Here is a 14,223-nt window from a genome sequence, read left to right on the forward strand (position 1 = left end):
TTTCACATAACGAAGTACTAAGCCAAGTTCCATAAAAATTTTAAGAATAAGATAAAGTCGTGAGAAATATATTGTAAATCGGGTTGGCAGGAGAGCGGTCAAAAATCGGGAGTCTCCCGCCTAAATTGGGAGAGTTGGCAACTCTGTGAAAGATAAGTAATTTTACAGATTATAGGAATATTATTCCATCATTAAAGGAAATATATATATATATATATATATTTTTAAAGCAAAAAGAGTAAGCATATTTTTAGGATGAGCATAAAGGCAAAGTTAAACAGCGTTGTGGAGAGTCAAATAAACAAACTAACAAACAAACCCACTCTCTCCCCCCCCCAAAATAAAACACATACACTTTTTAATGAAAAAGATTTATCTTGTAGTTCTTACTTTCCAATGAAAACTGCACTGAGAGCTTTAAATCATCTGCATAATTAAACACTACTTTTATTACTACTATTATTATTTATTAAACACGATTCAATAACAATCAAACTAATTTAAATATCCATATATAATAACTGAAACTAATTTTAAAATGTTTCTTTCATTCTTGCATGGTTAAAAGTAGGATTTTTATACATGAGAATTTTTAATTACCATGCAATAAGAAAAAAAGCATTTAAGGAAAAATATAATAAAATATTACCAAAACAATGTCACCAGGCATAACAGATAACTCATCTGGATTACGAGCTTCAAAGGCATAAAGAACCCTATATTTAACAACTCCTTGGGTAGCATTTATGGAAGCAACATTAGTGTCTGCAATAAAAATAGTTTCATAATATTTTATCAAAGCTAATAATAAACTTTACATCACTACATTTAAAATTGAAAAGGGTATGATTTAAAATGCTTCTAACATTAGGCGCAATTCGAAGTTAAATGAAATACAGGGTGTTTCTAAATGAATATTGGAGTTTTAACGCTTTGTAGTATTTGTAGCATAAAACTTAAAATCATAATTAATGCATGAAATGAAAGATCAACTCAAACAGTTCTGTTTGTTGGTACGCACATGTGCTGGAAATGACACATGCACATACAATAGTAGCAAAAATTGTGACTAGTGAACAGAGCACGGGATGACCAAGGGTTATTGAAGAGAGTGCTGAGTTCATAAAGTGTTAGTTCATAAAGGACCATGTGTATGTGCCTCCACTACCAGCTGACCTACCCGACCTAAGAAACAGGATTAAGGTAGCTGTTGCAACAATTATACCACAAATACTAATCAACGTTTGGGGAAAACTAGGCTATCAACTTCATGTATACTGTGTGATGAAAGGTATTCAAATTGAACAATTGTAAGCTTGCAGGTATAACTGTTTGAGTTGCTCTTTCATTTCATGTATTACAGTACAAAGTCAGAGATCCAGAATTATCGGGACTTTCGCAATTCCAGATTTGGGATTTTTCCAGATATTAGATCATCAGTTTAAATCTAGTAAGATGGCCCACAGAAATTATAAAATTAAAAATATGAAATCGTGATTTGTTAAATAATGCAGCTTTTATGATCAAAACCATAAATGCCTCAAAATTACGAAAAAAAAGGGTATCAAAATTTAAAAAAAAGCTTATGATTTATTTGTTTACTTTATTAAACATGTAAACAATGTAATTTGTTTAGGTTGCTTCGTTTTTTTGTGCTAATACTTTCTCTTTAATTCTGCAGACAGACATCTTTTTTTTTTTCAATTACATTGCTGAAGTCTTGTAATTGCTGTGTCGAGAATTTCGACTAACTTGTCAATGAAATTTTTTTTTTTTTTGTTTTCAGTAAACTCTCTGTCACTTTCTTAACTATCGGTAGCGATATTTTTTGGATCTAAAACCATACTACAGATTTTGCGATCCATTAATTGATTGATGATCGAGGAGCATTGTCATCACAATAAAAAACTTCTTTTATATCATCTTCATTTAATACCGCTTCTCCCCATTTCTTTACAAAATCCTTTGATTCAAAAACTTCACCTTTGGTTTGCGATATCCAAATTGTTCACCTCCGGTTTGCGATATTCGGCTATGGTCATAAAATTTAGGTATCGTTCACTATACATATTTGGCTATGTATCATGAAATTGGAGACTAAAGACAAGTTGCTCCGCTAAATTTGATCTTGCTTCTATTGCACTCTGAGACAATTAAGCCTGAATTGTATTAGTTATTTATTGTACTTATGTCTATTTCTTGCACATGCTTAAGGCTTATCTGAGTCCTGAATAAATAAATTCTCACATATACTTAAGGCTTATTGAGAGCTGGCGCTAGATATCTTACCACCTGATGCAGTCTCTTGTAGGTCCTAAATTCTGCTACCAAATACCTTCCTTTGTCTTCCCTCAATTCTGCCGCCCCGGTGCGGCCATATGCGCTTATTCTGGGTTTACGTGAATAGCAAATCAGTTATTCTTAATTCAAATAGCACTAAATGCAATCTTTTGGCCTATAAGTATCAATAAGAAAATCTACTTTATTTTTGTTAAATTTTTCTTCGTCAATATTTCTTGCACATTTAACTTAAATCTGTAATCATCGCCAAGCGTAATGTCAACATTAAAGGTTACCATACCATATTATTTAATTACCAACGTAAAAAAATTGTTTAGGCATCGCTACATGAGTGATTACTCAAGTTGTCACGTGTTGATAAACCTTCTGTCAAATTGACCATTAAAAAACCAAACTGGTCTAAAATCATTATATGCAAATCTGAAATTCAAAAGCAAATAAAAATAAACAGTACATATAAACTTTAAACCAAATTGTCATTTCAAGAACACTCAAAAATTCGGTGGTCCCTAATTATGCTAAACTTTTAATACAAAGAAAATGAAAAACTTTTCAAAGAGATTTCTTTAGATAATAAAATCAAATCTGAGCCTTAGGACAACCTTTGAAATGAAAATTGACTGAGTTTTTAGATGGCTACACTACATTCCTTGTAGAATTCAAAGAAGAAGCTCTGGAGAAGCAAAAGATTGCAGTTCTTGGAAAAAGTATGCGATAAGGTTCAAAATGTTCAATAGCAGAACTAAGTATTTAAACATGCGTTCAAAATGTCCTATCCTGTTAAACAAACGTAGGGTGCTTGCTGCCTGTAAAAATTTATTACCTACGAGAAGGTTGATCGTTGACTCCAAAATGTAAGGCTAAGAAACTTCTGAAAGATGCTGTCTACTAAAATCTTAAAATACTTAAAATACAGAAAGCAGTACTGGCTCAAAGTTGAGGTATGGGGGGGGGAAATGTTATAAAAGATAAAAGTCTTCATGTAATCAGGGTACAATACTTCTTTGAAACTAAAGGCCCCATTTTTTTTAATAGGAGCTAGAAGATTTGCCAGTTATTAAATTTATAAAATAGTAGAAAGGTAGTATATATAATTGAAAGGGAAGAGCAAAATCTTTGTCATATTTTCATTAATGAAAGATCAAAGATTTGGCAGCTATTAAATTTACAAAATAGTAGTAAGGAAGTATAAATAATTGGAAGGGAAGAGAAACAAATCTCTGTATATATTACATTAAATTTCTTATCATAGTTATTCACTATTATCTCCGATTACGTTTTAAGTAATAATTGTCATAATAATAGTTAACATTAGCTTTCTTTAGAGTGATAGAAATTCTGAATAGAGGTTTTTTATTCTCCAAGAGAATTTTGACCAAAGTTAGCGATTTTTTCTTGTAAGTATTCGGCACTGTTGCAAATACTTCTTATTCTAAGGAGTTGAGTGTGTATGGTATAAATTATTACTCTTTTAGAGATATTGGAGTTGCAATTGATGACTTTTATAATAGGGAATTAAAAATCTCTTCTTCTGTCGTAAATTTTGATAATTTGCAAATATAGGTAATTAATATTTCCTTGCTGAAAGTTAGTTTTATTCAGTTTCAAACATGAAGGATAAATGTGATCGAATTCTGTTTAACTGAAGTTGTTGAATGCAATAATACCATCCATCTATCTGTAGATATTAGAGTAACATGAACATTGTACTTGAAATAATTGTTGTTGGAAATGAAATTCCTTGCTGAAAAGGTACAAATTACAGATCACTGAACTTGTGCTAGTTCCCATCGGGATACCGGGATAATAATAAAGCATTATTAAATGCAATGCAGTTATTAAAAAGAATACTTTTTAAATATAGCTTCCACTCTTCTTTGGAAATAAACGTGATAATTTGAACATCTAGCTCTTATGTCTTCCATTTTCGTTTACTGTTTGTAGTAGGTGCTTTTTTTATGAATATATCTGACAGTTAAACAGATGATTGCTTTCCATCATCTTCAGGATCGAACATGTCAGAATATGATATTACATCAAATGAAGAGGAATGTGACTGTTCTCTGAAAACTGCTCGACGTTGGGTACGACTTGATATGAAAAATTTACCTATGGCATCCATCAATTCAGAAGAAATATGTTTTTTCAGGTATACTGATTTCACAAGGTATAACACTGAAACCTGATACAGTCAAAAGTTGTTAATTCACACATCAAAGCTACAAACTTTCTGCGCATGCATCGCGTTGGCGCATGCGCGTAAAATGTTTACGCATGAGCATTTAATGTATAACGGATGCTATAAGCTAAGTTAAAATTATCTAATTATCTATTTCAGTTAATGTTGCAGGTTGCGTTGTTCCTCAATCTTCGAAATGGATCCGGCTTGTCACTTTTTGCAGACTGTTAGAGCAATTTTATAAAAGTAAGCTTGAACTTTCGATTATGTCAAATAGAATTTCCGATGCTGGAGCTCCCAAAGGATCTACAAAGCGAAAGTACATTTCGATGTCCATCAAACAAAAAGTGGCATTCCTGCACAAAATGGATAAAGGCATATCCTCTGTTTCTCTAACCATTCCGAAATCTGTTTATCAATTTCACACTGCTCTGCGGGGGAGGGGTCAGCACTATCCTTGATCTGTCAGCACTATCCTTATCTTCAGGGCAGACGTTTTTATTTTATTTGGCTTATAATTCCTTACTAAATGTAGTATTTCATCTCCATGTACTCTGTCTTTGATATGATTTAAATAAAATTCCTCGTCATTATAATTCGCTTCCGATAGTGAAGAAAGTGACACAGAGGTTATTAAAAACGAAAAAATTTCGATTGACAAATTAGTCGGTATTCTCGACACAGCAATTAGGACTTGAACAGCGAAACTTCGTAACTGAACAAGAAATTATGTCTGTTTATAGAATTAAAGAGAAAGTATTATCACATAAAACGAAGCAACTTAAACAACTTGAAAGACATGTTTAATAAAGTAAACAAATAAATATTAAGCTTTTTTTTTTTTTTTTTTTTTGTAAATTTTGATACCCTTTAGATCATAATTGTTCTTTATTTCATAAATTATCGTTTCATATTTTTAATTTTATAATTTCTGCATGCCATCTTACCAGATTTAAACTGATGATCTATAATCTGGAAAAATCGATAATCCGGAATCGCCGAAGTCCCGACGAGTCTGGATTAACGACTTTTGACTGTATTATACTTTATTTGTCTAAAGATAAATTAATCGAAATTCCATTTTTGAGGATCTTTATTATCTTTTCAATTATACATCTTTTTCATTATACTTTTACTCTAAACATTAACTTTCATATTTTCATTTTTATTTTATTCTTTATTTTGTGAAGGAATCAGTTTTTAAACAGCACAACTTGCACTTATTTTCCCCATAATACATTGCATAACTACGCATGCCTGTGTAAAAAATCAGTGGCACTCTGAGTGAATCTTGTAAATTTTCTGCAGCAGTTAAGGGTTTAATTTAGTGAGCATATTTTTTTCTCATTATAATTTAATTTTGATGAACAGTGTATGTGTGTGTGTATGTATATATATATATATTATATGCATATTAGGGCATTTCATTTTTCCAAAGATGCGATTTGCATATGACTTTGTGCTTACCCCCCAAATCTTAGTCATGTAAAAGATACGTATACCAAATTTCAAGAAGACTGCACAATATTTAGGATTAGAACACACTGATAACTTTTATCTCAAACAAGTGAAATTTTTGTGAAGTGTTTTGTAATAATGGGTTTTTGATGTATTTCTTTTATTCTTTGCAGCTAAGTAACTTTAAAACTGCACCAAAAGAGGAATTTGGCTGCAACAAAAGGTGCCTAATGGTGAGATTTTAGGAGCTTGGCTCCCTTCAAAGGAACAAGTACTTTTAGTTTTTATTTACCATTGCAAGGACATGAAAGCACTTTTGGATTTCATTCATAACAACTTCGAAGAGGCTAAGTTGCAATGTTTAAAAATTTTTCGCATCCCCAGTTACTGTTTACTGAGCTCAGGTAATAAATAAAAGTAAAATGACAAGAGTCACTCTATGATAATCTTCATTTGGTCTTGCATTAGGATAATAAACTGTTGCTCTAAATTGCCCATGGGAGTGTCAAAACTTAAGAAAACAGAGTTGCAGTTTTAGTGACTGGAAAAGATTTTGAGCATTTGTTTGGCATACCTGCTGCCCTGAAGGGCACTATTGAGCAGATGGCTGAAGAAGTTCTTCAGGATGTTACCTGATTTGGGCTATGAGACAATATCATCAGTATGACTTTTGATACTACAGAGCATCTAATACAAGACTGATACAAGAGGCGTGTACTAGAATTTAAAAGAATTCGGACAAACGTGGTTGGCTTGCCATTTTCATTACCGTGAACTAATACTAAAAGGAGTGTTGTGGTATACCACTACTAGTGCTCCTCACATCCAGATTGTTTTTAAATTCCAAAATCCGTGAACTTCACTAGACAAGAAGTCATATGACAATTCTGGATGAAGAAAGTCTCGTTCAAGCTATCTAGAAGAATAATGAATAAAAATGGTAAACTACATCCAAAATGTCCTAAAAGACAAAAGTCATCCAAGAGAAGAGTTATTACAACCCTCACTCCTGTACCTAGGAGGTTAGTCTCAAAATACTTCAGTTTCAGGATACCAGGGGTTCTACATAAAGCAAAGTGGATAGCAAAGGCAATATATGTACTTTAAAATTGTCCTCTTCACTTAATAGATGAAGATTCCTTAATGAGAATTGAAAGGAATGAAACAGCTTGGACATTTTTTTAGCCTCATAAAATGTTCACTTTTGGCATGGGGTTCGTAGCTCCAAAGAAGGATTTGGATATGCTACAGCTTCTGTGCACTTACCAAGATGCAAATGCTGTTTTGGACATACTATGGCTGATAAGAAAAACATGACTACAGATTTAGAAACCAAACCTGAAAAGAAAAAGGAAATAAAACGATTACAGGGTAAAAACCCCTAGTTTTCAAAGGAAAAAGACCTGAGCTATTTTGTTACTAATAAAACAATGGCATTCTTTGAATAGTTTGGAATCCACAACATGGCAGAATATTGCAGTGATTCTATCTGTGATGTGAGATCACAGATGTGTGAAGAAATGTGAATGCTCTTGAGATGGTCAATGATACTGCAGAAAAAGGGGGGGGAATAAAGAAAGAAAGAAATAAAAAAGTGTTTAATGTTTAACAAATCAGTCAGGGACAAACAATTATGCTTGACATTACATACATTAAAAAATATTTAATAATGTGTAAAAGATTATAGTTTAACTTATCAGATTTTTTAACTGGAAATAGAAAAACGAGCTCTCTAAACTAAGAAGCAGAATTTTCTTTCGTTCAACATGCACTGCACATTCACATGCTAATCTCAGAGTTCTGGAGGTTACTGGAATCCAAAGATGGTGGAAACTAGCTTTGCCTTTCTGAAAGACAATCTGATTGTCACGGCGAAAACTGGCTCTATGCCAGCTGCTTGAATGCACTTCATGCAATGCGTAATTAGCCAAGAAAAAGATCGCTTCCCATGTTGGCAAGGAAATCACTTTTTTGGGGGATTGCCATATGAAATTTCCTGAATTTTCGATATTTTGAATAAAATATTTAAATTCCCTGACTCTTTCTTCAATTTTCATTCCCTGACCTTTCTCGGTTTTCCAGGTAGCATGGCAACCCTGTAAATATTATCCAATCTTCTTGAAATTTGGCATATATATATATCTTTTACATCACTGAGACAAGGAATAAGCAAAGTCTACAGAATTTTACATTTTACTTTTTACCTTACAAAATGAAACAACCTTATACACATAACATCCATATGTATGTATGTATGTATATTCATTTAAAATTTAATTAACTTTAAATTTGCTTTTTACGAATAGAGAATGTTTGTTAAATTTATATGTATATATGTATGTATAATTACAAAACAATTCTTATATATATTATGAATATTCATAATATATATATATATGTATACCAATAATTCATAATAATTTATAATAAGAAAACTTTCTATACTCCAAGGAACTCAAATTTAAAACCATGAATAATAATAATAAAAAAAAAAAAATATTAGGAATAGCGCTATACTTTCCTAATTAGCATTTTCTATATCATATCCCCCCCCAGCTTTCTGGTAACTGCTTTTAAAGCATCTCTATTATTCAGTAACACTGAGTTGTCATCTGAGTTATCATCAGGCAAATAATATTAGAACTAATATTATACTAAAAAGCTTATTTCACAGTGCAATTATTAAGCTTGGATAATGCAATAATGAAACATTATTTTAAATTTTAATGAAAATGAAATGTTTACAATCCTAAATCATGAAAAAATAATTTACCATTCCAAGTTTCTGTAGCATTATTTGCATTCTGACCCCAAACCTCATCAAATAGAGCTGTAAACAGAAAAAAGTGCTATTAAATCATATAAATAAAACCTTCTAAAATAGTATTAAATAAATTAACATTCTTCAGTCTATTCTTGTATCAAAATTACATTTCAGTGAATCACATAAAAACACTGCAAGAAATTTGAAGGATTTCCTTCCTCAAAGCTTTATCTGAAGTTTGTTTTAACTTAATCACATGCAAAAGCGTACCACTTGAAGGCATTTACAGTACTAATAAGATTATTATTATTATTTTGAAGATCAAGGTCTCAGCTATAACAACCTGTACTTCTTGCAAGCCAATAAAGATAGCCTTATGTAAAATTGTCATGGCAGCAATCATAACAGTAACAAGAGTGGCATATTTTGTCAAATATTTATAATTGGATTCCTCATTGAATCTAAAGGATACCAGAAAAAGCCCATCATACCAATTTGGTGCACATGATTTTGAAGAATGTCTTGTCCAATAAAAGATCTTAATTAGCAGTAAAAACAGCATGAGGAAGGTTCACTGGAGTGAAGAAAAAACAAAAAATTCCTAATCTTTTCTGCTGGGCTGACAAATTTCTATATCAACTTTGCAACTTTGTTATATGAGAGTAAGGTTGGTTAAAAAGCAAACAAAATGTCAGCTGTTTCATTCCATAGCTATCTTTGGCTAGGAAATCAATTTTATCATTTTCTGGAAAATTCAGAGGATTAGAAATCCAGTGGAAAGTATTCTTTGAGCAGAAAAGATTATATCATTGATAAGAACTTGCACTTCTTCCATTTAAAAGAAATCATTAATGCATGGGAGATAAAAAGACGCTAAATAATTGACATTGTAAGGATTTAAATATGGAAAATTAGCACATTACTCAGGAAATCTTTCCATGGATTTTTTTTTTTTCTTTTCTATTACAAGATTTTAAAAATAGGAAGGGAGTATTTCTGCAGTCTATCCCAAGTAAGAGCAAACAATCTTTTTAAAAGCCTCTGTCTGCTGGTACCCTTACCAGCCATGATGGCAGTCTGATACTATCAGGAAAGTTTACTGCTAAGGATGATACTCTCCTTTGAAACAAAATCAACATATTTTAAAACTCGGATATATATGATACATGTTTGACAATAATTGGAAAACAGGAAGAAGAGTTGACAGACAGTTTTGGCAGGATTTACAGTTCTGAGGCTTTCTTTACATGAAAATTATAAAATTTTTAAGTCTGACTTTCTGATTTAAAACAAGAAGTCACTAAAGCCTTAAATTTTGCTAATAACTGTATTATCACCTTTAGCAGATCATTCTTGTAAACCAGTAACTTTTCAGTCTTAACTTTTCAGCAGTATAAAATAAAACTAGAAAAATATTTTAATTACTAACTGTTTACTACCTGGCAGAAAACATAACAATAATTGCCATTACCGCATTTTACAAATGAATTTCAATACTTTACAATAGATTTAGAGCATAATGTAAGAACAAATTCTGCTTCTCCCCAGAAGAAAGGTAATCTTCATACAGGATTTGAATCCAAAATTAGTCAGTAAAAAAATGTTTTGCACTGAAAATACAATCCTTTAATTTACCTTTAATCTACAGTCCTTTAATTTAGTCATATTCAAAGCTTGCTAGATGCCTTTCCAAATAAAAAACTGAACAGCTATATATTAAGCAGTATAAAAACGCATGCATATGCTGCACTTATGCTGGTTTAAAAGTAAATTTTCAAAATTTCATTTTCAATAGCTCTAAAATATTGTTTACGTTTATAATTACATATAAACCTCTGAAAGCACAGATATTTTTAAAAGCAATTTCTAAATGTCAAAAGAGCTTCATGAATATTAATAATAAAAGTTACTTAAAAATGTACTAATCAATATGGTATTCACTAAAGAAGTGTGTTTACACCCAGATGTATTATATTTCATTAACACTGTGTTCTATTTGAAAGTCTGTAAATACTCATTCTTAATTTAATACAAAAAATATGCAATAAAGTTTTACAGTCCAAAATTATTGTTTGCACAATAAGATGTATTACAATTTAACAAAATTAAGTTCAGAAAATACAGCTAAAAATTCAGTCACCCAAGTCAAGTAATTATTGATATATTAATAATATATAAATGAAATCAACAACTGCATAGAGAAAATAATACACCATTACCTGCTGGTTTATCATTAAACCCATTTTTATTTTCTCTAGCCTTTTTCTCAGCAAGGAATATGTTCTTTTTTTCCTCATATTGGTTATAAAGATTTTTATAATTTTCTGCAATGGATTTCAGTTTTTCTTTTAACTCCTATATATAGGAAAAAATATTCCTTTATTAAATTTTGTTAACATATATAACAAATTTTTAAATAATGACTGATATATATATATATATATATATATATATCAATTTAGGTTAATATACAGAGAAAACAACCATGCAAGAAAACTTTGCAAACTTTTCTCAGAAATTCATTCAATTTTTATAAAATACAAACAGGGTTGCCACTCAAAGAGGAAAATGAAATTCCATGACTTTTCCAGGTGTGTTTTGAGAAAATTCCAGTATATTCGCATAGTGCGCGTTGGCTGCGCTGAGATGTAAATTTATCATGGTAGCACTTGAAAACTTGCATATGGCTTATTATATATATAATCCCGAAATAATAGGAGTTGTTTCCTCCACTGAAGATTGAGATTAGAATCTGCCCAATCTGGATTAAAAAATGAGTTTTTTGCAGACATTTTGCAGCTAAACGAAAGAAAGAAATCTATTTAATGATATTTTAAAATAAATTCAGGTATTTTATATTTATTTAGCAGCATACATAAGTAAAACTATGTGCATTCAATTTCGTGATAATATGTCATCATACTGCTAGGTTTAGTTTCAGATTTATGCCAGAGAAATTTGCCTGAAATTTGAAAGTATTATTAACTAATAATAAATAAACTTAGAGGAAAGAAGAACAGTAAATGATATAAACAACATTAAAATGAAGTTAATTACTTAAAAATTGAATTAAATTAATCAATGATATTTTGGTGAGTATAGTCATATTAAACGTTAGCCTAGATGACCGAATACTATTCTTTTTTATTTTACTGCAAAATGAAAAATGAGGCATTTATTAAAATGAAAAAAATAAAAAATTTAAAAGATTTTGTGGTAAAATCCCAGTTTTCGCTACGACCTTGGTACAATTTTGAAAACTGCCGCCATCACCAAAATGACCGGTTTACTGCCCAACACCTCCTTAAACAGAGACAGAGAGAGGTAACTGTTGTTACTGCTCATCATAATGTCGCCAAATCCCGTGTGTACCATACATGGAGGTTAGAATAAAAAATATGTATTGCTAAGATAAAAAAACTTCTCTGCAACAGGAAAGGCTCTGGCCCAACGTAGAGAGAAACAGCTGCATATGCACAAAATATCTGTCGCCGAAGCTCACGAAGTTCGAAGGTCAAGTTTATGAAGAGTACATAAAATTAATATAGTTTTAAATTTCTTTAAACTTTAAAGGAAAAGAAAATATTTTTTTGCATGAGTAAATTAATTAATAGATTAGTTATTTGGAGCAAGAAAAGTACGAAAATCCAAGTATAAATTATCACGAAAGTCAACGTTTCTTCTTAACATATGTTCCACAATTTCCTGTACACATCGTGAAAGGGGAAATTTTTGCCGCCAAGTTTCGTTGCCAAATCCATTGGGAAGTTTTTCCTTCCGCTTTCTAGCGGCACTACAGCAAGCTGATTTACATTACGTCTATGGAACCTTTCTTTCTTTACATAGACGTCTTACATTAGAACAGAGTACATAGTTGCTATTCTAGTCTACATGGTACCATATATTAGGATTAAACCGATTTTGTTATATACGAGAATGGGAAGGTATTTTCTTTAGTTCAACATGCACTGCACATGCGGGTCTTAGGATTCTCGTGGTTACTGGAAACCAAACTTGCCGGAAACTTGCTTTGCTTTTCCAAAAGACAATCTAATGGGAGCTGCGAAAATTGGCTCTATACCTGCTGCTCGAATGACGCTCATCTGATACATAATTCACCAACAAAGTGATCGCTTCCAACGCTGGCGCAAAACTCGTTTTTTAGGGGATCTCCGTATGACACTCCCTGACTTTTCCAGATTTTGACTAAAATATTTAAATTCCCTGATTTTTTCCGGTTTTCCAGGTAGCGTGGCAATCCTGTACATAGAAAAAACATTAAAATAACGTGTTGTGTCAAAAATGAAATTAACGGTTTCTAGTGATTTTATGTACCATGGATATTCAAAGGGTTGAAGAGGATGGCTAGCTCATTCCTTTGAGTGACCCCTTCCTAACGTGATCATTTTAGTGGGACTTAACAGGAACTAATCTGGCATCATCAGCTCCGATTTCACGCATTTAAAACTATAGTTTCATTCTGCTGTGAAGCAATAGTCTAGCGATGTGGATACCCTAAATTAATTTTAATCATATATATTTGTTTTTTAGTAATGTAAATAATACGAAAATTTTGAATCTATGATCTATTTATGTAATATGTCTTCTTGCACTGTAGCAAAGTGCAATAACACTCAGGGAGATGAGAAAGGAAGGGATACAGTATTTTATGTTTTCCCAAAGGAGTATTTGCTTTTGAAGAAAGAATGGATGCAGCAGAGAATGCACGAATTTGCAGTGGACATTTTCTATGCAGTAATTATGAAAATGGCATGAAAAATCGCTAGTAGAAAAAAATTACACCACGAAGAACACAAGAGAAAAATCAAAAACAATGCAGAGTGCTTTTGAAAAACTACATGAATTAAGTCTAAAGAAAATTCATTTCAGGCCGACTATGAAAATGAAGATGTCAATATTAAACCAAATGTGATTGATTTTAACCCTTTCAGTCCTAATGGGCACATACATTCCAGAGATTAGATTTCATACCCTATTGGGTAAATAAAACCCACTTTTAAATGGGTTTTTATGTTTGCAGTGGTTTTAAGGATTTAGAGAACAAATATATGACTAAAGACACCTGGCAACACTTTTAGATTGCAGATGCCACTTTTAGATTGTTTTTGAGCACGCCAATTTCTCAAGTTTCAGTTTGTCTTTTTTTTTTAAATTTTACAGTAAGTACAATTATATTTAATGCATATTTAGCATGAAATAGTTCTTATTGTTCTTATTAAGTAACAATTTAACATTTTTCATGTCAGATTTAAGAAATTTTGAATAAATTCTTTTTGTGGGATATTTTTTCTCAATTGTAATAGGGAGACCAGAAATTAAGGTTGCTACTTATATTAAATTCAATAAATAAATAAATAAATTTTTAACAAGCTTTTATTTTTAATTAATATAATCACCCTCGATATCAACAACCTTTTGCCATCTAGTGTGCAGATTTTCAATTCTGAACCGATAAAAATCAATTGGTTTTTGAATAAAACCTCTCGAGATGGCATTTTGG

At 31.3% G+C, this 14,223-nt stretch overlaps 1 protein-coding gene across 3 annotated transcripts in view; it reads right to left on the reverse strand.

The window, feature by feature from the left end:
- The window catches only part of Dap160 (dynamin associated protein 160), a 178,486-nt gene that overhangs the window by 122,167 nt on the left and 42,096 nt on the right, over positions 1-14,223 (reverse strand). For all 3 annotated transcript variants that reach the window (XM_085808735.1, XM_085808736.1, XM_085808737.1), the window contains 3 exons: positions 10,922-11,057; positions 8,712-8,768; positions 650-765 (listed from right to left, as the gene is read on the reverse strand). In XM_085808735.1, the coding sequence (XP_085664861.1) occupies positions 650-765; positions 8,712-8,768; positions 10,922-11,057 (309 nt within the window). The remainder of the gene's footprint in view (positions 1-649; positions 766-8,711; positions 8,769-10,921; positions 11,058-14,223) is intronic.

This window comes from Stegodyphus dumicola, chromosome 1, assembly GCF_044657685.1.
Source record: "Stegodyphus dumicola isolate Sdum_Otavi_A_Nest chromosome 1, ASM4465768v1".
In the NCBI taxonomy this organism is placed as follows: Eukaryota; Metazoa; Arthropoda; class Arachnida; order Araneae; family Eresidae; genus Stegodyphus; species Stegodyphus dumicola.